This window comes from Ipomoea nil, unplaced genomic scaffold, assembly GCF_001879475.1.
Source record: "Ipomoea nil cultivar Tokyo-kokei standard unplaced genomic scaffold, Asagao_1.1 scaffold2144, whole genome shotgun sequence".
In the NCBI taxonomy this organism is placed as follows: Eukaryota; Viridiplantae; Streptophyta; class Magnoliopsida; order Solanales; family Convolvulaceae; genus Ipomoea; species Ipomoea nil.
In genome coordinates, this window is record NW_017618572.1 from 2,538,086 (window position 1) to 2,562,826 (window position 24,741).

A 24,741-nucleotide genomic window follows, 5' to 3' on the forward strand; every position below is an offset into this window, starting at 1 on the left:
GCCAGAATCAAAATGAATATCTCAAAAGAGATATAGCACATGAGAAAAGCTAGATAGACCAAATAATAAATATCATGCAGATAAAGTAAACAGAAGTCTTTATTCAAGGTAACATATATAAAGGAAATGGGATTACATAATAATAATAATAATAATAATAATAATAAATTAATACATCATTTGTTGCTGCGGGGTGCGTGTTCATATAGAGTAGACTATAAGGTTGGTTGTTGGTCTAACCCTGCCCGATATATAAATAAAATTTTTAATAAGGGAGTATAAATAAATTAGATGGTGTATGGAGCTGGCTTGGGCAAGCCCTTGACTATACCACATAGTGTGTAATTGTCTGGAATATTGTACTCATCTTTGAGAGAGCGTGCGGGGGAGAGGACGCTGAAATAGAATTGTTGTCCCAAGTAAAACCTCTCCCACATTTGTGACCTCACATTCCACATTCCCGCGTTGTCCAAGGTGGTCATCACGGCGGCCCAGCTGTTGGGGTACACTTGGATGTTAAACCGGTACACCGCATCCACCAAGTTGTAATTCTTTCTCTTCTCCGGCGACCACTTCCCTGGCTCGATGGCCACCGCGAAGAACGAGTACCCGTTGATGTGGTAGCTCTGGATGGTCTTCTCGTGGTTCTCGAAGATGATTTCCACGAAGTTGCGGTGGGTGGCGTTCACGACGTTAGGGGCGACGGTCACCTTGGTGAGATCCTCCGGGGGGTTGTCTTTCATGATGTCGTACTTGAAAACTTTCTCCGGGACTTGGAAGTACTCGGCCAGCTTCAATGGGGTTTCGGGGTCCACATGGGACACGCCGTTGATGGCGTACCGGACTTTGTCCCCCTCGTGGCTCTTGCTGGCCACTAACTTGATGGTGCGGGTGATCTCGATCTGACCGTAATGGTACGAGCCTTGAGGATTGGGGCGGGCCGCGCTAGCGGTCAAGTTCCACCTGAATGATCTGAATTGGTTCATGGACCATGCGATCCCCGGGATGCCTTCGGGTGGGGGTGGGGGCAGCTCGGACGCTGGTGGGACGCCTTTGCCACCGGCATAGCTAATAAGGGCCACACTCGAGTAGGTCTCCTTAAAGAACCTACTGGTGGCCACCAAGTAATAATCCTTAGGCTCTTGGTCTGCCGTGACGAGGACCGCGAGACAATGTCCCACATGCATGTCCATCGAGTCGTAATCGTTCTGAACAACGTGTGAGCCTTCGAGCTCCACCAGCTTCATGGAGTGGCCTTGGAACCGGAAGTTGATGGAGGTCCTCAACCCCACATTGCAAACCCTAAACCTGTAGGTCTTCCCTTTCTCCATGGTCGCAATGGGCTCGAGCTTGTCCCCCACGCTGCCGTGCTTGGCATTGATAGTGATCCCGTTAGGCCGGGCAATAGATCGACCTTCGGTGAGGAGTTTCTTCAGTCCCTTGTGGCCCTTATTGTACCAATCACTGAGAAAGATGTGGAATTCATCGGCGGGCCAGTCGAAGGGGACGGGGATGAGGGGACGGCTGTGAATGGTGAGCGGGCCATAGCCACCGGCAGCGCGTAGCATGCCGGTGGAGGGGAAGTAGAAATAAGTGCCGATCTGATCCTTCACCTGGAAATGATAGGTGAAGTTGGTTCCGGGCATGATAGGGCAATTGGTTCCGGGCATGCCATCTTGCCAAGAATTCTTGCGGTGCTGGATCCCATTCCATTGGAACAGCAAAGGCTCATCCAACTCGTTAAACACATTAACCACAACGTTGTTATTGGAAGTGGCATTGATCCTAGGACCCGGCAATTTACCATTGATGAGAATAGCTTGTTGGGGGACACCAAAGGGGGAGATGGTGCCGAACGTCACTTTCCACTCGAAGAAAAGGTAGGGATCCTCCGCCTGCACCACCACCGCCGCGACGGAGAGACACAACAACACCGTAACCGCCACCCATGGGCTGCTCTTCTTCATTTGATATTATTATTTTTTTCGCTGTGGGATTTTTTCTGTTTTGTTTTTTTTTTTTATTGGATCTGAAGAAGAGGGGTTGCTGGCTCTCAGTTTTTTTGGGTTGTGTGTTCTCCATGTCCACCATCGCCGTTCTTATACCTTGCTCCATTCATCACTTCACCACTGGTTAGTCGTAACTCCCTCCACCCCTTTTTGTGGCTCACCCTACTTTTAGACCTATTTTCTCTGCAACTTAAATTTGACATTTTCTTGCTTTTCTTTGCCATCCATATATATAGTATTTGATATTGAAACTATTCTAGATAAAGATTTAATAATTAAGAGGTAGTAAAAATTGAAAAGAGATAGAAACAAATTGGCCAAATATATAGTATGGACCCATCCAAAAAAAAAAAAAAAGTTAGGGGAGAAAATAGAAAATTTATTAATTATATTCATTTAATTTTACAATTACAACGTAAAAAAAAAAAAAAACATTTTAAAAAATACAATTAAATTTGATGAATTTATGATTTTTAATGAGTATAAAGAACAATTACTTTCATGTTTACCACCCCTCTTCAAAAAAATGCATTTACAAGTAATATATGGACATCTTATATTGGAAATGCATCATACGTGTACGTTACATAGTATTAGATTGATAATGAATGGAGTTTACATAAAATAATTTTAAATTTTTTTAAGAGTTAATGAATAATTTGGTCCCTCAATTATTAGCGAACTGTCAATGTAGCCCCTCAATTGCTTATTCATCGATTTGGTCTCCGAAAATAATTATTTTTAGTTGATTTAGTCCCTCAGGCAGTCTTCCGTCGATGGCTAGAGGGACTAAATCGACTCAAAATAATTGTTTTCGGGGACCAAATCGACGGTCGGAGGGACTAAATCGACTAAAAATAATTGTTTTCGGGGACTAAATCGATGAATAAGCGATTGAGGGACTACATTGACAGTTCGCTAATAATTGAGTGACCAAATCGTTAATTAACTCTAATAAAAAAAAAAAAAAACTTGATTATATTGGCTTTATACCATAACGTTAATAATTATATTCTATTTTATTTATTATGGACATTATTATTAGTTTTGTAATGTTTGTAACGGCTATATCATTAATTCACTACTTAATTATGTTGTATATATTCTCCTGTGTATTGGAATAAGATAAGAAGATGGATGTGGCTCCCAGGGCTTATTTTGTTCTTTATCTTTCCTCTACTACTCTTTATCTACATTTGTTTTTGATCCATATGTTTGAGCTAATGGCCTAATCACAACATGTTATAAACATGAATTACACGCAATTTATATCGTGCACCAGGGCGCCCAAACTTCTTTAAAAAAAAATCTCATGTTTCGAAAATGTACATAATTGTATAATAGAATATACATAATTGTATAACAAAATACACATACTCTTTTTTGAAAAGATAATACACATAATCTAACATAATATATAATACACATAAATTTCATGTTTCGGATATACATAATTGTATTAAAAAAATGTACATAATTGTATAACATAATGTACATAATGGTATAACATAATGTACATAATTATATAACAGAATACACATGCACTCTGTCGCGTCAACTCTCCACACAACTTAACAAATCGTCGTCATTTTGGGAGGCGCGGGGTGCACAGTGCTATGTGCGCCGTGGTGCACGGTATAACGATTGTGAACTACATCTTTGGCGAACAACAACAATGTTCTTGATGCAATAGTGCAATGTAAGAATCAAGTAATCAACTATGGTTGGAGGTACACTCATGTTCGATCTATGCTTATCTCTACCTATACTAGTTGCTTATATTGCATGATATATATTTTTTATATGTAATTTATATTTGTTTGGAGTTTTGTATACATATTGAAATGTGCAAGCATATATTGATATATGCATATGAATGCTTGCAATTTACCAACTATAATGTTTGGTATATATTTACTTTCGAAATACATATATTGTTGAATATATATAAATATTTTTTGAAATACCTTCGAGATTATTGTCATTGCCGGACTGAATTGTGCGATTTGCTGGAGATGACATGTGTCATCCATGGTTACTACTGCATCTCCTTGTTTGCCTAGGGGGGATGGAGGGTTGCCAGCATCTACACTGTTTCCGACGATGGCGTGCGGTGATCTAGTACGCAAAGTAGAATAAGAAAGAAATGAGGTGAAACTTTGGAAGAATGATCAGGCATTGAGTCTCACCAGTGGTAGTGTGGGAGCAACCTCACAAAGTGAGAGGGGGGTGTTTCTTGTGCGCAGTGAGCACAGTCTAGCTTTTGTGGTTCATGTTCAGTTGAGTTACCATTATTTACATCCTCTCAAATACTCTGTCGGGTCGGGGTGTGGGGCCCTTAGGATTGGAGTTCAGCCTTTTGGAAGAATTAGAAAGAAATAAACTTTGCATAATTAAACATAGTAATGCATACTCTATTACCTTTATTTATAATTATTGCCATAAAATTAGTTGATGGTAATCTATATATATGCATTCCCATTTCGTGCATAATTGGTGGACACGAATGATTATGGTGGTTTATATATGATTATAATATCTACTTGTTCATTGCGTGATTATTATATTGCTTTATATACAATGTCATATCTCATATTGCAACAAACATACCTTTTTAATTGCAATCTCATTGTTTGACTTACCAATTACTATTATATTATATATATATATATAAAAATATTACATGTACTCTTATTTTCTATTTCCAACTTTTACTCTCACATACAAAATCTTGATGTAGACAGTTGTATTGCGATCTACATGAAAAAAGTAGTCTATCAGTGTTCGCCACATTAGGAAATAAAATTTAGGAAGTATGATTTAGGAGTTTATGTAGTAGAATTCTATATAAAATTTTGTAGTATGGCAGTAAATGTTGGAAGAGTTGAAACTCTGTAGATTCTATTCAAAGCTAAGATGGAAAGTGAGAAGGTAGCAACTGGCATTGATCACCATATTGTTCTTACAGCCGGAAAAGGGAAAGAGAACAAAGCTTATATATGCAGGACTAATTGAAGACCTAGCAGTTATAACAGAAACAGTTATGACAGAAGGAAAATACAAGAATGCCCTTGGCATTGGTCCACACTGTATCATGCACTTCATCACCCCCCTTAAGCTGGTAGGGGTGTGCAAACTTCGGATAATTTTCGGTTAACCGACCGAACCGACAAAGTTCGGTTAACCATTTTCGAACCGAACTTTTTCGGTTCGGTTAATGGTTAAAGGAATTTTAAAATTTCGGTTAACGGTTAATTCGGTTCGAAAGGTCGGTTAACCGAATTAACTGAACGGTTAACCGAAGTTTTTAATATATATATATATATATATATATATATATATATATATATATATATATATATATATATATATATATATATATATATATATATATATATATATATACTAATTTGAAGTTATGGATGTTTGGAGTTTATAATTCATGTTTTTTATATTTTGTTATGAATTTATTATGATATGTATTTTATTTTAATTGGATTTATTAGTTTAGGTGTTATTTTTAGAATTTTAAATTTTAGCTTTAAAAAGTTCGGTTAATCGGTTAACCGAAAAAAATTTCGATTCGGTGAACTCGGTAGAGCAAACTTCGGTTCGGTTAACGGTTAAAGTAAAAAAAACTTCGGTTAAAACGGTTCGGTTAACCGATTGAACACCCCTATAAGCTGGAGCATGAACATCTTGAAGGCCCAGCTTAGAGTGGAAAGTGTCAAAAGCTGGCTTTGGCAAGGCTTTTGTGAAGCCATCTGCAGTCTGTTGAGATGAAGGAATTGGCAGCAGTCTGATCAGCCCTTCTTGCACCTTTTGCTTGACAACATGACAATCTATCTCAATGTGTTTGGTACGCTCATGGAAGACATGGTTCTCTCCAATGGCAATTGCAGATTGATTGTCAAAAAATAGACTTGTTGGCTTATCAAAGATTACATTCAAGTCTGTTAGTAAGTATTGCAGCCATTGAATTTCACAAACAGTGGAGGCTAGGGCCCTGTATTCTGCCTCAGAGGAGGACCTTGACACTGTGGGTTGCTTCTTGGTCCTCCATGAGATCAAAGCATCTCCAAAATAGATGCAGTAACCAGTTACAGATTTCCTTGTTTCTGTGCAATTTGCCCAGTCAGAGTCTGAGAACCCTTGTAATCTGATCTAAGTGTTTGTGGGATAGAATAGACCTTTTCCTGGAGATCATTTGAGGTACCTAAGGACCCTGTGAGCAGCTGTGAGATGAATATTTGTGGGCTTGTCAACAAATTGGCTTAGTTGTTGAACAGCAAGAGAGATCTCTTGCCTTGTGTTTGTTAGGCATAGGAGTTTGCCAATCATCTTCCTGTACAGTTCAGGGTTGTCAATGAGGGTACCTTCCAGGCAATTAAGCTTCTGACCTGAAATAGCTGGTGTTTTAGCAGGTTTAGCTTCCAGAAACCCATTCTCCTTCAGTATCTCCATAGTGTACTTTCTTTGACAAATATTAATCCCATGAGCTGTTCTGAAGGCTTCAATGCCTAGGAAATAATTCAAGTGGCCAAGGTCCTTGATTTTGAATGATTTGTCTAAGAATGACTTGAGTTCACTGATTTGTGCTGAATCTGTTCCAGCTACAAGTATATCATCAACATATATGAGCAAGACAGTGAAAGAGTTTTCTGAAGTCTTAGTGAACAATGAAGGATCAGCTGTGGATTGTTGGAAACCAGTGGCTTTAAGGGCTTTGGTGAGCTTGACATTCCACTGCCTGCTGGCTTGTTTTAGGCCATACAAGGACCTTAATAACCTGCAGACTTGTTTGGAACTGTTGCTTTGAAAACCAGGAGGTAAGACCATGTAAACTTCCTCCTCTAAATCTCCATGTAGGAAGGCATTGTTAATGTCTAACTGGTGAATATCCCACCCCTTTGCAACTGCCACAGCCAAAAAGGTCCTAATTGTTGTCATTCTAGCAACTAGTGAGAAGGTTTAAGTGTAGTTAACCCCTAGTTGCTGAGTATACCCTTTTGCAACCAACCTTGTCTTGTATCTTTCTATAGAACCATCTGCTTTGTGTTTGATCTTATATACCCACTTACAGCCAATTGGACATTTTCCTGGAGGTAATTCTGTCAATGTCCATGTATTATTAGCAACTAAAGCTTCTATCTCATTCTGCATAGCCCTTCTCCATGATTCATGTTGAACTGATTCATGATACGATTGTGGTTCACATGTAGATGAAATGGATGATGCACATTGGTAGGGAATATCCCGACCGACATAGCTTCACCACGACCGAGGTACCTTCGTCTTTTTCTCTTTCTCTTTGCAGGTAACAGGTCGGGCTCCTTGTGAAGAACCCGGTCGGGAGTTGCCGGACTGACAGTGTCGATCACCGAGCGGTAGCCCTTTGGCGAGAGAGCTGATAAAGGACACGTGGCGGCTCTCTACGACGACAGACAGGGCACCCGGGAGGACGACACGTGGAGGCTACGTGGAAAACATGCCGAACGGCCGGATTCTTGTCTCCGGCGCAGCGGCTATAAATACCCACAGTAGCTACAGTGTGGGGGACTTTTGGACGATCGATAGGTTGTTGTTAGAGAATCCCGACCGCAGTCAGTCGGTACTCAAAGCAACCAAGTAGATTGTACTTAGGGCCTCTACCGTGATCAATAAAGACATTTACTTGCTTTAATTGGTCTCGAGTTATTTCATATTGCTTACGTATAATTAGCAGTATCATTTTGGCGCCGTCCGTGGGGATCAGTGCAACAAAGCTACGTCTTGACGAGCACTCGGCCTCTTTGCAACGATGTATCCGTGGGCATATAACAACTTCGCCGACGACCAAGCAGATGTGGCGAGCTCATCTGACCATCACGCTACCCAACAGCAAGGTCAGACGGTCGATCTAAACCTCAACCTCTCACCACCGCATCCATCAAATGCATACCCGGCCGCCCAACAGCCGGTGAATTACATACAACCGGGATACCCAACACCCGGTCTGCCATACCAGCAGCAGCCGATGATGTATCCCGCCCAGTATCCGTACCCGGTCCCACCTCCGCCGTATGGGTATTGGCCAGGCCAACCGATGTGCTACACTCCCCCGGTTGGTTATCCACCATATACGCCTGCTTATACAGCTCCAGCCGCCGCCCCTCCAGTACAACCGACCGCACAAGTAGAGCCGCAGCGTCAGTCCGCATCCCGGGCTCGACGCTCGGCTCATTCGCGGTTGGGGTCGGGGGGTGCTGATGCGATGGAGGCACCAGCTCAGGCCGTCCAAGCGGAGGACCCTGAAGAAACTGCCCGGGCGGCGGCTTTTGATCGTCTTCGACCGGAGATGCGCCAGCGTTTGGGACCCCAAGACCCGAACCGCGGGCAAGAAGACGTACAGATGCAGGAGGCTAGTCAGGAGGCTTCATCTGGGTATAGCGGGTCGAGATCTCACCGACGGCGACGCGCTCGGGATACAGCCCAAGCCGCTCAAGCCGCCGAGCTCAATGAAACCCGAGGATTGCTCTATAACCTCCAGGCGGAAGTTGCGCAGCTCAGGAATGTGTACCCTGCAACACCCCCGGTCAACCAATTGACCCTGCACCAGACGCCTTTCACAGCAGCGGTAATGGCCCAGCCTTACCCGCTCGACTTGAAGGTCTCTGGAGAGAAGAGTTATGACGGACGGGCAGATCCTGAGGCCCACGTGAATGATTTTTTCAGCAACATGATGCTGAAGGGCGTTTCGGACGCCGTGATGTGCAGGGCCTTCTACTCGACCCTCACCGGTCGGGCAGCAGAGTGGTTCCGAACCCTGCAACCGGGGTCGATCGATAAATTTGAGACCCTGGCGATCAAATTTGTAAGAAAGTTCATCACTTCCAAAGTGGTGAGAAAGTCCTACATGTATCTTGAGAATGCCAAGCAGCTAGAAGGGGAAAGCTTGACCGATTTCCTCGTCAAGTGGAAGGCAGCGGTCGGGGAGGTCGAGCCTATGGACGATGCGACCGCCACCCATATGCTTCACATATCTCTTCGGGCGGGACATTTGTATCAAGACTTCATCCTACACCCCCCGACCACGTATGAGGAGGCCCTTCGAAGGGTCACAGATTACGCCAATGCTGGCGAGGCGAACGCCGTAAAGCGCTCGCAGGAAGTCGGATCTTCATCTCGTAAACCAGCCGGCCGGGCGGAACACCGATCGGGTGACGACCACCCCCGATCCCGCACCAGGACTGGTGAGTTTACGGCCTTGAACCGGTCCGCAGCGGAGGCCATGCAGTATGCCCAGTCATGCAACCTCATCAAGCTGCCCCATCCCGATCGAGATGGCTCGGACAAGAGTAAGCATTGCGCTTACCATCGATGTGCTGGGCATGACACCGAAGAGTGCACCAACTTGCTCCAACTATTGGAAGATTTGCTCAATCAAGGAAAGTTGGACAAGTGTGTGGGAAGGAGAGAGGACCCCAAGAGGAATACCGATCGGAGGGAACAGCGGCGCTCTCATCACCGCTCCGATCGGCCAGGTCAGGACCGAAGAGATGGTCGAAGAGACGATTGTCATGATGACCGACGGGACCCTGACCCTCCGTCTACCGGTCGCCCGTCCGGAAAGCCTACCATACATGTCATTTTTGGTGGGCTGGAAGATGCTTCCCGACCGAGGACAAATTGCCCGGTCGCTATAGTGGACTCCCGGGAGACCGGGAAGAGGCAGAAAATGGAACCCATAACCTTCACCCTCGAAGACCAACCTACCAGCAGTGACCACGGCATGGAGGCGCTTGTGGTCACGATCGACGTTAAGGGGACGGACGTCCAGAGGGTTATGGTTGATACGGGCAGCAGTGTGAACGTCCTATACTTGGACGTCTTTGAGAAGCTTGGCCTCGACAGGAAGGAGCTGACTCCGGTCGGTGTACCACTGTCAGGATTTACCGGGGCTCTTATTTACCCCGAGGGGAAAATAGCGCTCCCGGTCGAGATTGGCGCACCTCCAAAATCGATCAAAACGGAGCTGGAATTTGTTGTGGTCAACCTCCATTGCGTCCACAACATAATCTTGGGCCGACCCGCCATTATGAAGATCGGTGGGATAATTTCTATGCCTCACCTATGCATGAAATTCCCCACCCCTAATGGGGTCGGTGTGGTCCGTGGCGATGTCCAGTCCGCCCGGAAATGTTACACCCGAGCGGTTAATAGACGCGACTCCGGTCCGTCTTCCCGGGTGAACACCATAGCCAAGGAGGAGGCTAAGGATCGGAAGGAACAACCCGAGCCTTCCGAAGAAATAGAAGAAGTTCCCCTGTCCGAGGACCGCCCGGATAGGAAGATCAAGATTGGCCGAGCCCTCACCCCCGAGCTTCGAGCGGAAGTTTTGGCCATACTCCGGGAGTATGCTGATATCTTTGCGTTGGGGCCCGAAGACATGCCCGGGATCGATCGGTCGGTCATCTGTCACAAGTTAGCCGTCGATCCCGCAGCAAAGCCGGTCGTGCAGAAGACACGACACCTTTCCTCCGATCGCCGCGAATTTGTCAGAGAAGAAGTCAAAAAGATGGCGGCGATCGAGCACATCCGTCCGGTGGTCTATCCCGAGTGGGTGGCAAATATCGTTCTTGTTCCTAAGCCCCCAGCATGGAGGATGTGCATCGATTTTACGGACCTCAACAAGGCCTGTCCGCTCGACCCGTATCCTCTACCGAGCATTCACCAGATGGTCGACGAGACGGCCGGGGCCGAATTAATGAGCTTCATGGATGCCTTCAAGGGGTACCATCAGATCATGATGCACCATGAAGACGAGAGCAAGACAGCCTTCGTGACCCCGGATGGGCTGTATTGTTACCGAGTGATGCCGTTCGGCCTGCGGAACGCAGGAGCGACCTATCAGAGGATGGTTAACATGCTCTTTGCCGATCTATTGGGCCGAACGATGGAAGCTTACATCGATGATATGCTGGTCAAGAGTCGGGACCGATCCGACCACACTCGAGACCTCCAGGAGTGCTTCCAGATCATGAGGAAGTACCAGTTACGGTTGAACCCGACCAAGTGCACATTCGCGGTTCAAACCGGCAAGTTCCTCGGCTATATGATGACCAAGAGAGGAATTGAGCCCAACCCGGCCAAAGTAAAAGCGATTCTGGACATGCAACCACCTTCCACCGTTCGGGAAGTCCAGCAATTGACCGGTCGGTTGGCAGCCCTCAGCCGGTTCCTCTCCAAGCTAGCCGAGCGCGCTTTACCTTTCTTCAAGGTATTGCGGAAGGTTAATGGATTCGTCTGGGACGAAGAATGCCGGGCGGCTTTTGATGAGCTGAAGGAATATCTCATGTCACCGATCGTGCTCTCAAAGCCCGAGCTCGGAGAAAAGCTAGACGTGTACCTCGCCGTCTCCGATCGTGCAGTAAGCGCAGTGTTGTGCCGAACCGATCCGAAAGGGGTCCAGCGACCGGTGTACTATGTAAGCCACGCGCTACATGGTCCCGAGCTCCGGTACTCCCGGCTAGAGAAGGTCGTCTACGCCTTATACATTGCCGCGAAGAAGTTGGCTCCCTACTTCCAAGGTCGAGCAATTCGCGTGTTGACCGATCAGCCGATCGGGCCAGTCCTCCGAACTGCTTCATCCTCCGGCCGCCTAGTCAAGTGGGCGTTAATGCTGACACAATATGCGATCGAATACCGACCAAGACCAGCTATCAAAGGTCAAGCTCTTGCTGATTTCTTGGTCGAGTGCACCGCCCGGGATACCCGACCTCCCGAGGTTGCGGATCCCGAGGCCGAGTGGTGGTCGTTGGCTACTGATGGGTCAAGTAGCAAGAAGGGAGCAGGAGGAGGAGTGGTGGTCACGAGCCCGGAAGGATTCAAAGTCTATTTTGCTCTAATGTACCAGTTCCACCCGACCAATAACGAAGCCGAGTACGAAGCATTTGTTAATGGCTTACAGTGCGCTCGGGACTTGGGGGCTGAGTACATCCGAGCTCAGACAGATTCCGCGCTCGTGGTCGGGCAAGTTCTCGGGGATTATGAAGTCAATGGAGAGCGTCTGCAGCTTTACCGAGATCTTGCCATGGAGAAGCTCGCTCAGTTCCGAGGGTATACCGTCCGACACATACCCCGATTGGATAATGCCGACGCGGATATCTTATCTAAATTGGCTCAAGACGCCCCGGAACACTTGTCGAAGATAGCTCGGATGTTGGTGATCCCGAGACATAGCATCCATCGTCTACCGGTCAATCCAATCCAACCGGCAGAAGACAATTGGATCACCAATCTGAAGGAGTTCCTCGAGCACGGTCGACTTCCAGACGACCCTCAGCGTGCTCGAAAGGCCAAGTTGAGAGCCCCGAGGTTCCAGGTCTTGAATGGCCGTCTCTACAGGCGATCGTATGGAGGCCCTCTCATGCGTTGCTTGACCGCGTTTGAGGCCGATTTAGTCATGAAGGAACTTCACTCGGGAATTTGCTCTTCGCATCAAGGAGGCCGATCCCTGGCCCGTCGTATCATGCTGATCGGGTACTATTGGCCGTCCCTCCAGCTAGACTGTGAAAAGTTAGCTCGGGAATGTGAGACGTGCCAACTGTTCGCCCGGATGCCTGGACGACCGGCAACCTTCTACCAGCCAGTCACGACCGCCATTCCTTTCGCTAGGTGGGGGGTGGACATCTTGGGCCCTTTCCCTCAGCTCTCTGTTCGGAGAAGGTTCGTGATTGTCGCCATTGATTATTTCTCCAAGTGGATAGAAGCCGAGCCCTTAGCCACGATCACCTCTCAGCAATGTGCTCGTTTTCTTTGGCGAAATGTGATTTCCCGCTTTGGTGTGCCCGTGCATCTCATCAGCGACAACGGCCGTCAATTCGTAAGCCAGTATTTCCAGAACTTTTTGGCCACGATCGGGACAACTCACGTCCGGTCGTCGGTGGCTTACCCGCAGGGAAACGGTCAAGTGGAAAATGCGAACCGGACGATTTTGGAAGGTCTGAAAAAGAAGTTACACTCGGCCGGTCGTAGTTGGGCCGATGAGTTGCCATATGTCTTATGGACTTATCGGACGACCCCGAGGGAAGCTACTTTGGAGACCCCTTTCGCCCTGGTTTATGGAGCTGAAGCCCGACTCCCGATCGAGGCTTGGATCCCGACTGATCGAGAGAGAACCTACAATGCGGAGGAGAATGAGCATGCAATGGCCATAGACCTCGATGCGGTCGAAGAAAAAAGAGAGCTAGCTGCTCGGCGTATGGCCGAATACCAGAAGCGTGTTAAAAGTTCTAAAGACGTTCGGGTCAACCCTCGTTATTTTCAGGTGGGAGATTATGTTCTGCGACGAAGGGAGGTCAGTCAACCTTTAGAGGGCGGAAAACTAGCTCAAAACTGGGAAGGGCCGTACATCATCAGCGCGATCATACGGCCGGGTACGTACCGACTAGACAAAACAACTGGTCGGGTAATCGAGGGAACTTGGAATTCCGAGCACCTCGTCATGTTTAGGCATTAAGCCTATTTTTTGTAATCTTTGGACGAAGAGGGGGCTTGACCTGTGTGTAGGTCCCGGTCGTCGTTTGTAGTTAAATTCCTATGTTTGTGGATATTAACCGCCTGCGAGCGGGAAGGTTTTAATGTATATACGATCGGTGATTGCTTGACCGCTTGCATGCGGCGGCCCGGTCGGTCATTTTCTTTACCTTCGGTGCACGCAGATCAATTTATCTTCAAGCTACACCGACCGGGCGAATTTATCGACCGGTCAGACGCGCTCCACATCGACGGACATTCGAGTCACGCCACCGGTCGGGGAAGCCAGGAGCACACAACATAATTCCCCGATCTGATCACTTCTTGTCCACTATTGCACTCACTCGTGCCATGAGAGCACAATAGTGTGGGGGCTGGGATGAAGGAAGTATTTACAGGCCCGTCGTTCGGAAGTATCCCGACCGTAGAGGCTTAAAAGGAAGTATTTACAGGCCCGTCGTTCGGAAGTATCCCGACCGTAGAGGCTTACTTATTTTCAAAAATTTTGACAAGGCCTGGAGACCGGGTAAACCCGATCAGGTTGGCCAGTTTGATGTCGAAATCTCGGATGCACGACCAGGCCATAAAGCCATAAGGTCGGGCGTCGAACGGATCGAGTAGTGCAGGACCGGGCCAAAAGGCCATGAGGTCGAGCATTAAGGGTCAGCATGTGCATGACTAAAGGTAAAAAAGCAGAAAGAAAGACGAACAATATAAGTTTAACAAAAACGAGTTTCATTGATTGAAAAAGAGTGCCCGGTACAAATTCGGGACCGGGCTCCCGATCAGCGCTCTTTTACAAAAAGAAGAAGAAACCTAGTCTACTTCTTCAATTCCCGAGCTCCGGCAGCTGTTTCCTTCCCGCTCGAAGTGGCCGCCGACGACGCCCCAGGCTCGGCCGCCTTTTCCTTGGGAGCGAAGGGGGAGGGGCCGGGGTCGGCTAGGTCCGGGGGTAAAGCCGACAGGACCAGCTGAAGATCCTCTCCGTCGAGAGCTTGCTCCAACCGGGTACGGGCCCGCTCCAGCATTTTGCGTTGCCCGGACTTGAACGCCCATCGGCCGAAGGAGACGATCAGGTCCTCTCCGACCTTAGTTCCCCGGGCCGCCGTGAGAAACGCTGAGCCCGACTCGCTGTCCTTGAAGACAGTCTGCACCAGCTCGCTCGGATTATCGAGCCGGGCCTTCAGCTCTTTCGCCTCCCCGATCGCCCGTTGGGCGACTTTCTCTGCGAGGACCCGGTCTTCCTCGCTCTTTTTCAGGCCCTTCTGGGCCTTCTCCAGCTCGGCTTGGATGTCCTTGATTTCCTTCAAGCGACGAGCGGCCGTTTTCTTGTGGTGGTCGGCTTCTTCGGCCAGCATGGCCCGACCTTGAAGGAGTTGGGCCGCTCGGGAAATCTGCAGTACAAGAAGATGTTCGGCGTTAGCCCGGTCGAAGACATTTGCATAAAAGAGAGAGTTAATGGAAGAGAGCTTACCTCGGCCAGATCGTAGCCAATCTTCTCGGCCACTTGGGTCGGGGTCATCTTCCCCAAATCCTCCCTAGCTGGCCCGGCGTTGCCGATCCGGGCCAGTATGGACGTAGCGTCCCTTTCTCGCCCGACCGAAGGGCTCGGGCTGCGTTGTTCGCGGCGGCGTTTCATGCCGCCCACCTCGGTCACGCCTCGGTCGGGGACCTTCTCCTTGCCCTGGGCGACTTCCACCCGGGTGACCAGGACATCTGAGGGCTCGACGATGAAGCCCTCGGCCGTCCTCACGGTCGAGGCGCTTAGCGGTCGGGCCGAGGGGATCTCCTTTTCCCCGGCTAGCTTCGCCTTCGCCTTCTTTTTGCCGCCAAGGGAGATCTTGGCGGGCGGGGGAAGGGGGGCATCTTCGTCTCCGAACTCTGCCATGGCTGCAAATAAAGAAGCAAAGTCAGATTGATCGGAATATAAAGTTAGATCGGGAAGAGAAGCTCGGGTTAAACCTTTCTTCTTCCGCCTCGACGGCTTGGCGACCGTCACGCCCATAGGTACGGGCAGATATTTTTCCCGTAGCTCATACGTAGGGGGCGGGAGTTTAGCCGCCTCGAGACTCTCAGCCGTTCGGAAGATTGTATACTCGTGCAGCTCGCTCGAGATCCGAGCGACCGTCTCCTTGAGCGCTTGTGTCTCGGCTGGCACCACTTGTTTCCGAAAGTGGGTGCTCCAAGCGCGGTCGACCGGGAGGATCCAGGGATCGTATTTGATGGAGAAAATTCTATTCTTCCACCCCTTGTTGTTCCCGGGCAGGCCTTTGATGGCGCACATGTCCGCCCGAGACTGCAGCATTAGAAACCCGCCTCCGTAGCTGCCCGGGAGAACTTTGACCTGGTAGATGTAGTTGAATAACTCCATCGTGCAGGCGGCTTCGTGCCGAGCGCATATCTGGGGAAAGCAGGCGATGATCCGGTGCGAGTTGGGGCAGATCTGAGCCAGGACGACCCGGTAGTATGCCAAGAAGGCCGTCAAGAGGGGGGGGGAAGGGAATGGCGATCGGGGCCATCAGGGAGTCGTAATGCATCCCGATCCACTTGCCCCGGTGCCGATCGATCACATTCCCTAACTTTCGGCTCGTGTCAAATTCCACCCGACCTCTGAGCCTTTCAGCAATCCTAGCCGCTTCGCCTTTGGTCAATCGGCTCATTTGCTGTTCGACATTCTCGCTGTTCAAGAATTCGAACTCCGTTGCTGCTGGTGCGCTTGGCCCAACTGAGTCTTCCTCGGCCGGCTCGGGAGTATTTTCCCGGTCGCCTCGTCGAGGAGCAGTTTCCGGGTGGTCCCCAACCACCCGGGTAGGCGTTTCCCTAACGCCTTCGGGCGGGGAGCCCTGTCTGCCTGATGAGGCTCCTTCTTCTTCCTCTTCGCCGGAACTCCCCGATCCGCTTGAGCTGGAGCTCGATGACCCAGAGGAGCTTGACGCGTTGTCTTGTTCGGAAGCCCGCTCGGGGGTTGGCGCCGGTCGGTGGATGACCTCGGGAGAGTAGGACATGATGTCCACCTCCTCGTCGCTGAGGTACTCGACCTCCTCGTCATAGTCCGCGATCGAGGCGTTCTGGCTGTCAGAGCCCGTCATTTCGATCTACCTAAAGGTCGGTCGGGGTTAGTAAGGGACTTGAGACGTCCGGGACAGTTAGTTGGCCTATCAGTTCTACTTATAAATGAAAGCGCAAAGTAAAGGGAGGGGTTGAGAACTTACCGAATGGAGGAACTTTGCGGTTGAAAGCTCGAAGGTTTCCTTGCTCGACTGCCTTGTTAAGGTGCTCTGCTCGGGGCTCTCTGAGAGTACCGACTGAAGCAAAAGAGTGAGGAAAGTTCAAATGAGGGCCTCAAGAGCCTATTTATAGGAGAGCATTTAGGCGGGAAACGAGCCCACTTGCTTGACACGACCCGCACTGGTTCCGAGGCGACGGTTGCAGTCGCAGAGGCCGGCAGTGGCCGACACGTGGCGAGGAGAGGAATGTCAGCTGGCAGGTCGGGTTTATGACCGACGGTTGAGCTTCTTCATCCCGTTCCGTTTTTTCCCGGACGGTCAAAAAGGCCCGGGCTGGGGGGCTCTTGGTAGGGAATATCCCGACCGACATAGCTTCACCACGACCGAGGTACCTTCGTCTTTTTCTCTTTCTCTTTGCAGGTAACAGGTCGGGCTCCTTGTGAAGAACCCGGTCGGGAGTTGCCCGACTGACAGTGTCGATCACCGAGCGGTAGCCCTTTGGCGAGAGAGCTGATAAAGGACACGTGGCGGCTCTCTACGACGACAGACAGGGCACCCGGGAGGACGACACGTGGAGGCTACGTGGAAAACATGCCGAACGGCCGGATTCTTGTCTCCGGCGCAGCGGCTATAAATACCCACAGTAGCTACAGTGTGGGGGACTTTTGGACGATCGATAGGTTGTTGTTAGAGAATCCCGACCGCAGTCAGTCGGTACTCAGAGCAACCAAGTAGATTGTACTTAGGGCCTCTACCGTGATCAATAAAGACATTTACTTGCTTTAATTGGTCTCGAGTTATTTCATATTGCTTACGTATAATTAGCAGTATCACACATATCTTATGACTAGGACTAAGAGAGTTCAAGGAGATGACCTTGTTCAGTGAGTGTGGAGAAGTTCTACAATCTGTATTGTCTTTCATCATCAACTGACAGTAGTAGTCCTGTAACCTGGTGGGAATGTGCCTGGTTCTCTCAGATCTTCTAGGTTGTACACAACTGGTATTTCCTTCTTGTGGAACTTGTCCCATGTCTGATTCACCATTATTGTCAGTGATCACATCAGTCTCATTAATGGTTGTCTGATCATTTGCTGTATATGGTGATGCAACATTAGAAATTTCCTGATCATTCTCATTAGCAGTAGCCCTTTCTGTGTCTGCTGGTGGCACAAACTCTTCTTCAATGGAAATGGGAACCAGAGGTAAGGAAGGATTGAATACTTCATCCTGAGGTGGCACAAAATCAGGTCTGATTCCTGCATTAGCTTTATTGAAAGGATAAATCTCTTCATAGAAGTGAACATCCCTGGAAATAAAAGTATGTTTGTCAATGATATCATAAAGTATGTAACCTTTTACATTTGCAGGGAACCCCAAGAATACACACTTCCTGGCCCTTGGCATCATCTTATTCCTTCCTTGTGAGGTAGTGGCAGCAAAACAAAGGCAACCAAAGGTTCTTAGTTGATCATAGTTCACCAATTCTCCAAATAGGACCTCATAAGGAGAGCTTCCATTATTAGTAGGGGTGGGCAATCTGTTGATAAGGTATGATGCATGTAGAACACACTGACCCCAGAATTCTATTGGTAAACCAGCCTGAAATCTTAGTGCCCTAGACACATTCAATACATGCTGATGTTTTCTCTCTACAATACCATTCTGTTGAGGGGTATCTACACAAGATTTTTGGTGTACAATCCCCTTTTCATTTAAAAAATTGCCCATAAGAAACTCACTCCCATTGTCTGTCCTTATTACTTTTATTTTTGCTGAAAACTGAGCCTCAATGTAGTAATAGAAGTTCTGAAATAGTGTTTTAACTTCAGACTTGTGTTTCATTAGGTGCAACCAAGTGAACCGGCTATGGTCATCAACAATAGTTAAAAAATAGTGTTCCCCTTTTGGGGAGGCAGCAGCAAATGGTCCCCACACATCCATATGAATTAAATCAAAGCAATTCTCAGCTCTAGTCACATTGATAGGAAAAGAATACCTTTTATGCTTGGCAAAATGACATATATCACAAGCAAAATCATGAGTTTTATTCAATTGAGTAGGCTTAGGCTTGATTCCATTCAGACAATGTATCTTATCTATAGGATAGTGCCCTAACCTACTGTGCCACAATTGTAAAGAAACACTGTTACATTGGCTACTAGATCTTTCATCAGAGTAAGCTTTCTCATCATAAGGAGCTTTCCTTCTTGTAGGAGGATTTTTGAGCAGGTACAGCCCCCCTTTTCTTCAGCAAAACCATCCATTATCCATATGGACCCTGAACATTGTAGAATTTAGCACTCATGACAATTTTACAGCTCCCTTGCTTTGTTAACTTGCTAGTGGATACAATGTTGAATGTAAATGAGGGAATGTATAACACATTCTCTAATAGTAGATTTAGGTGGAGTCTGATTTCTCCTATATGGGTAACTTCTACTGTTTCCCCATTTGGCAGCTTAACAGATATGTTGTGGGCTTTGCAATATTTTTCAAAATACTCTAGGGAGCAAGTGATGTGATCAGTTGCTCCTGAGTCTAAAATCCATATAGCAGAACAGTTCAAAATGGAATTAATAGAGGGGTTAAGGATAGACCTGCCTTCTTTTGCTTCTTGTGACACATTCATGAATTCTGGTCTCAAACCATGTCTGTTTACTGTGACAGCTGCATTGGTAGAAGCTTGATTGCCTTGATTTTGGTTCTGTAACAGAGATATCAGCCTTTGGAATTGATCATTAGACAACCCTATGTCACCAACTTGGTTCATTGACACACTTATTGCCTGTTGATTGTCTTGGCCTTGTTTATTTCTGGATTTGTACCCAGCTACCCAACCAGGAGGATACCCATGCTTTTTATAGCATTTCTCTATTGTGTGTCCAAGCATGTTGCATTATGTGCATTTTGGTATACTCTTTCCTCCATTAGTATTAAACTTCTTCTTGTTATGTGCATTTAAAGCTACCACAAAATTCTGATCATCTATGTTCTGACTGGAATTATCCTGAATGGCATTGGACTGCGGAATCTCATTCTTGTGACTAACTGATCCATTAAGCTTTCTTTCCAATTTCAAGGCCATATTTAGAACCTTTTCCAGTGTTGGAATAGGGTCCATGACCAATACTCCAGACTTTATAGTCTCAAATTCATCATTCAGGCTTTCCAAGAACCTAATGATCTGATCATCATGTCTATCCTTTTGTATCTTATTCATCAAACTACAAGAACATCTAGGAGTACATTCACACATTGGTATAGGCCTCATCGCATTTAACTGTTCCCACAGAGCATTACACTTTGTAAAGTATTCATTGATAGTCAGAGTACCTTGTTTAATTCTTGTAGATTTCGTTCTGGACTTCTGCAATCTTATGTGGATCCGCTTGTGAGTATCTTGCTTGAAGAGTCTTCCAGATGTCCTCTGCTATCTCAAAATACAGCACACTCTCTGCTATCGTTGAGTTGAGAGACTTCAAGATCCATGAGCATACTATGTCGTTGCATCTTTTCCAGACAGAGTACTTTGGATCTCTCACTCCTGGATTAGCAATCGCTCCATTCACAAAACCTAATTTGTTTTTCACTCCTAGGGCGATCTTCATGGACCTACTCCAGGAGGCATAATTGTTTTCGGAGAGGAGAGGTGAAACAAGCACCAAATTCGGATTCTCCGTAACATGGAGATAAAAAGGATCATCAAAGTCGTTGACTGGATGAACTGCATTCTGATTCGGAGCACCCTGGTTAATTGGAGATGTCTCGGCTTCCGTCGAGGTTCCTTCACGAGCTCCGGCGTTCCCTATGACGGCGGAGACGTAGCTGTGGCGGAGGAGCTCTGATACCATGTTGGAAGAGTTGAAACTCTGTAGATTATATTCAAAGCTAAGATGGAAAGTGAGAAGGTAGCAACTGACATTGATCACCATATTGTTCTTACACCCGAAAAAGGGAAAGAGAACAAAGCTTATATATGCAGGACTAATTGAAGACCTAGCAGTTATAACAGAAACAGTTATGACAGAAGGAAAATACAAGAATGCCCTTGGCATTGGTCCACACTGTATCATGCACTTCATCAGTAAAATATGAAAGTAAAACAAAATCATTACATGTCTCCAACAATATCATTATATTATTACCGACAGTTTTAGAGAAGAACTTGTATAAGTTAAAGTTGCTAATTACATTTTCTTTAGAATGATAAGAGGTAGGGCTGTCAAAATAGTCTGAAACCGGCTAGCCAACCCGAAATGCGACATGTCAAGAACACAAAACATCTTTCGCATCTTATCTCTAGTTCTTAAAGGTATATAAAATATTTTGAATGACTAAATTTACGACATGATAATACAATTGATAACTGTATTAAGTAAACTAAAATTGAAAATGTATGAGTAAATTACATATTTAACCATTAAAAGACAAAAATGTGATTATCCTATATAAAAATGCATAATCAATTTTTAAACAAAACCCACCACGCTTGGATTCAACATCTCTTGGCCAACATGACTGAACCGTAGAGGAAAAGAGCAATGGGGTGAGAGAGGCTCGAACTCTCGACCTCAGGATTACTCTAAGCTATGAGACCTACGCGCTAGCCAACTGCGCCACCACCCCATTATGAAATCTCAATCTATTATTTACTTTTATCATGTAGTTTTCAAACACATCCCTATTTCCGACCTTTTTTCTTTCTACTATTATTAACATTGTACTAAATACTAAATGATGTGGAGTAAAGCAGGAAAATGTAACAACAATAAACATAAGGAAATGTCTTTCTTTCCAAAATGAATTCCCCCTACACTCTTTCTCCTCATCATGATGTGTATTTCATGGGTTGGTGACTTGAATGTGTAAGTGAGAGAGGAGAGAGATAATATTGTGTAGTTGGGGTAAGTTTGGAGAAAAATGTGTAAAGTAGTCATTTTATCGTCCTTTTTCAATTAGGGTTGCCTGCAAGTCAGTAAGTTGGATTACAGTTCTATGAGAAAGCTGAGAAAAAAATAAATAAATTTTGGAGTAATGAGGCACCGTCCCCGTCCCCGTCTCCGTCTCCTGAAAATTTTCTCCATGTCGGGGACCGGCCAAATTGCCATCCCCAAGTGCAATGATGTATATTTACCAGATCAAAATTATTACAAACCACAAGATCGAACAAGATCAGTGGTGCATAATGATACACAGATTCACATGATAGCATTGGTTCATATTTGAAAGTAAACATATATATATATATATATATATATATATATATATATATATATATATATATATATATAGTTAGTTAGTTAGTTAGTTAGTTAGTTAGTTAGCTTAACATATTTGACCACTTTTAACTGTTTGACTTGGTTAAACAGTCAATGGGGGTGTTTGGTAAATAGATGTTAGTTGATTGGATTAGTGGGTTTGACTAGTTGATAGCAATAACTGATTGTAGAGAGATGTTTGGTAAACTAGCTGGTAACTTATTAAATGCAAAATCACTTTCGCAAAAAGTTAATCGAAAAAGATACTTTGAACAACTTTTTAAATTTTAGCATTTTGGAGCAATAAGCTATTACAAAAAAATTGATTAATCAAACACATATATTGACATTTTAACCAAAATTGGCTGATAAGCTAACTATATTACTAAACAAGGCCAATATAAGTATTTGATTAATTAGTTTTTTGTAATAGCTTATTGCTCCAAAATACTAAAATTTAAAAAGTTGTTCAATGTAGCTTTTTTTATCGACTTTTTTAAAAAGTCATTTTGCATAATTGCATGTAATCAGCTATCAGCTAACAGCTTATTTACCAAAAATCTTTTTACAATCAGCTAATATTATCAACTAGTCAAATACACTAACTCAATCAACTAACAGTTATTTACCAAATACCGCCTTCATCATTTCTGCCAATAACTAACGTTGCAAGCCGTGAAATATTCACCACAATTCAGCCATATAGCTATAGACTATAGGTAAGTAATTTCTGAGGTACAAATAATAAAGGGGTGGGGTGGGGGTTATCCGGTTAAGGGAGATTAGAAAAGGAAAGTAAGAATTGAAGGGCCAAAAATAGGAAATGAATGACAGAAACGAAAAATCCATTCCACGGGTTTAATTAAAAGTAAACCTCATAAACCAGCCTAAGACACTACAAATCCAGAAAGGAACATAACATATATACCTCACACAAACAACAAAAGGGTGAGATTCCTCTTCCTTCATTCCTTCCTTCCGTTCAACCTGGTATTATTCTACTTTTCTTTTCCTTTATCCCTCAATGTTTTGTTTAATAAGTCCCATTTCTTGTGCTATAATATAATTATTCTGATGTCAAAAGATTCAACAATAAATATACATATATATCTTCTATTTGGTTATTTTCAATTCTGGGTGTAATCTAGTTTTGTTTACTGAAATGTGGAATTAGTTCTAATTCTTGTTTTTTTTTTTTTTTTCTTTTCTTTATTCTTTGTGTCTTGTCGTTCCTTTGAAAAACACAAGTCCTCTGAATCCAATTTTCAAGAAACCTTCCCTAAAGCTTGGGTGTTTGGATATTCAAAATTGTTCCTTGTGCTATTAAAGCTTTTTGTTGCTGTTATACCATTAAAAAACTGGGTAAGAATAAGATAGAGAAGAACACAACTTAATTCTGATCTTCCTTGAGGTCATCAAAAGTCATTTTGTTGTGCATTATATTCACATTGACAATGTTTTAACCAAAAATTGATGAGATGAGATGATATGGCAGGCAGATATAAAGAAGCAGCAGGTGAGATGGATGATGCGGAAGGTTCAAGATATTGGTGTTATCATTGTTGTGAGGTGGTGAATCCAATGATGGAGATGGAGGTGGAGATGGAGTCGGAGGGAGGAGTAGAATGCCCCATATGTGGGAATGGCTTTGTCGAGGAAATGGAACCTGCAACTGCCCCTCCTGCCAACCCCTTTGATGATTCTGATCGTGCACTCGCTCTTTGGGCACCAATCTTGCTTGGAATGATGAGCAGCAACGCCCGTCACATGTTCAGGCGCTTGGAATTGGAACACAACAATAGCAGCAATGGCGGGAATAATGAGAGTGAGGGCGAGGGGGAGGTAGATCGTGAGCTGGAGTCTCTAATTCGTACGAGGAGGAGCATGGCCAGACTTGTGGAGCTGCTGCAAAGCATTCGAGCTGGACTTTTATCCGAGAATTCTCAAGTTGAAAGAGGGAGGGAGCGAACGATAGTGATAAATCCCTTCAACCAAACCATCATTGTTCAGGGCTCTTCTGATTCCAATCCCAATCCCAATCCCAACCCTCCTCCTCCTACTCCTCCTCCTCCGGGGAGCCAAGCTGTAGGCGCCTTGGGTAATTACTTCATTGGCCCTAGTTTAGAAATGCTTCTGCAGCATTTGGCCGAAAATGATCCAAACAGGTATGGAACACCGCCAGCCCAGAAAGGGACCGTGGAGGCTCTGCCAATGGTGAAGGTCGAGGACGATGCATCACAATGTTCCGTTTGCTTGGAAGACTTTGAAATCGAGGCCGAAGCTAAGGAGATGCCGTGTAAGCACAGGTTCCACAGCGGCTGCATCTTGCCGTGGCTTCAGCTACACAATTCTTGTCCGGTCTGTAGGTACCAGCTGCCTCCTGATGAACACAACAATGCTGAGCAGCCTCAAGGCAGTAGTAGAAATGCACCAATTCCATGGCCAATTGGTACTCGACTTCTTTCATCCTCAACCCCACCACCTTCCCAATCTAACAATGCTTATGCCTTTTCCTCCTCATCAGCAAATGCTAGCCACACTACTCATACACACGATAATTAAATTTGAGCAATTGTTACTTATACCATGGACCAGGAGGGTTCAAAAATTATGTGTCTGCAATTAACACATTATGTGCTTACAATCTCAATATCATATGATAATTACAGACACATAACATGATAACTGAAAGTTATTTTTGGACCAGGGTCCACCGAGTTTCTAGTC

General features: G+C 45.7%; 2 protein-coding genes and 1 non-coding gene across 3 annotated transcripts; 1 reads left to right on the top strand and 2 right to left on the bottom strand.

The window, feature by feature from the left end:
- Positions 1-89: 89 nt before the first annotated feature.
- Positions 90-2,057, bottom strand: LOC109148570 (L-ascorbate oxidase homolog). Its single transcript, XM_019296305.1, has one exon. It carries the CDS (start codon positions 1,965-1,967, stop codon positions 288-290), a length of 1,680 nt encoding a protein of 559 aa, XP_019151850.1. The 5' UTR covers positions 1,968-2,057; the 3' UTR covers positions 90-287.
- A 19,241-nt stretch (positions 2,058-21,298) lies between these two features.
- Positions 21,299-21,382, bottom strand: TRNAM-CAU. The gene is given in 2 exon segments: positions 21,299-21,334; positions 21,345-21,382. It is a non-coding gene; the product is annotated as a tRNA-Met (tRNA).
- A 1,362-nt stretch (positions 21,383-22,744) lies between these two features.
- Positions 22,745-24,720, top strand: LOC109148835 (E3 ubiquitin-protein ligase RING1-like). Its single transcript, XM_019296579.1, has 2 exons — positions 22,745-23,009; positions 23,507-24,720. The coding sequence occupies exon 2, from the start codon at positions 23,536-23,538 to the stop codon at positions 24,574-24,576; it is 1,041 nt and encodes a 346-aa protein (XP_019152124.1). The 5' UTR covers positions 22,745-23,009; positions 23,507-23,535; the 3' UTR covers positions 24,577-24,720.
- The last annotated feature ends 21 nt before the right edge of the window (positions 24,721-24,741 follow it).

What these genes read in the sequence shown, in the direction of transcription:
- LOC109148570 (XM_019296305.1), bottom strand. Translation starts at nt 1,967, where the DNA reads ATGAAGAAGAGCAGCCCATGGGTGGCGGTTACGGTGTTGTTGTGTCTC.
- LOC109148835 (XM_019296579.1), top strand. Translation starts at nt 23,536, where the DNA reads ATGGATGATGCGGAAGGTTCAAGATATTGGTGTTATCATTGTTGTGAG.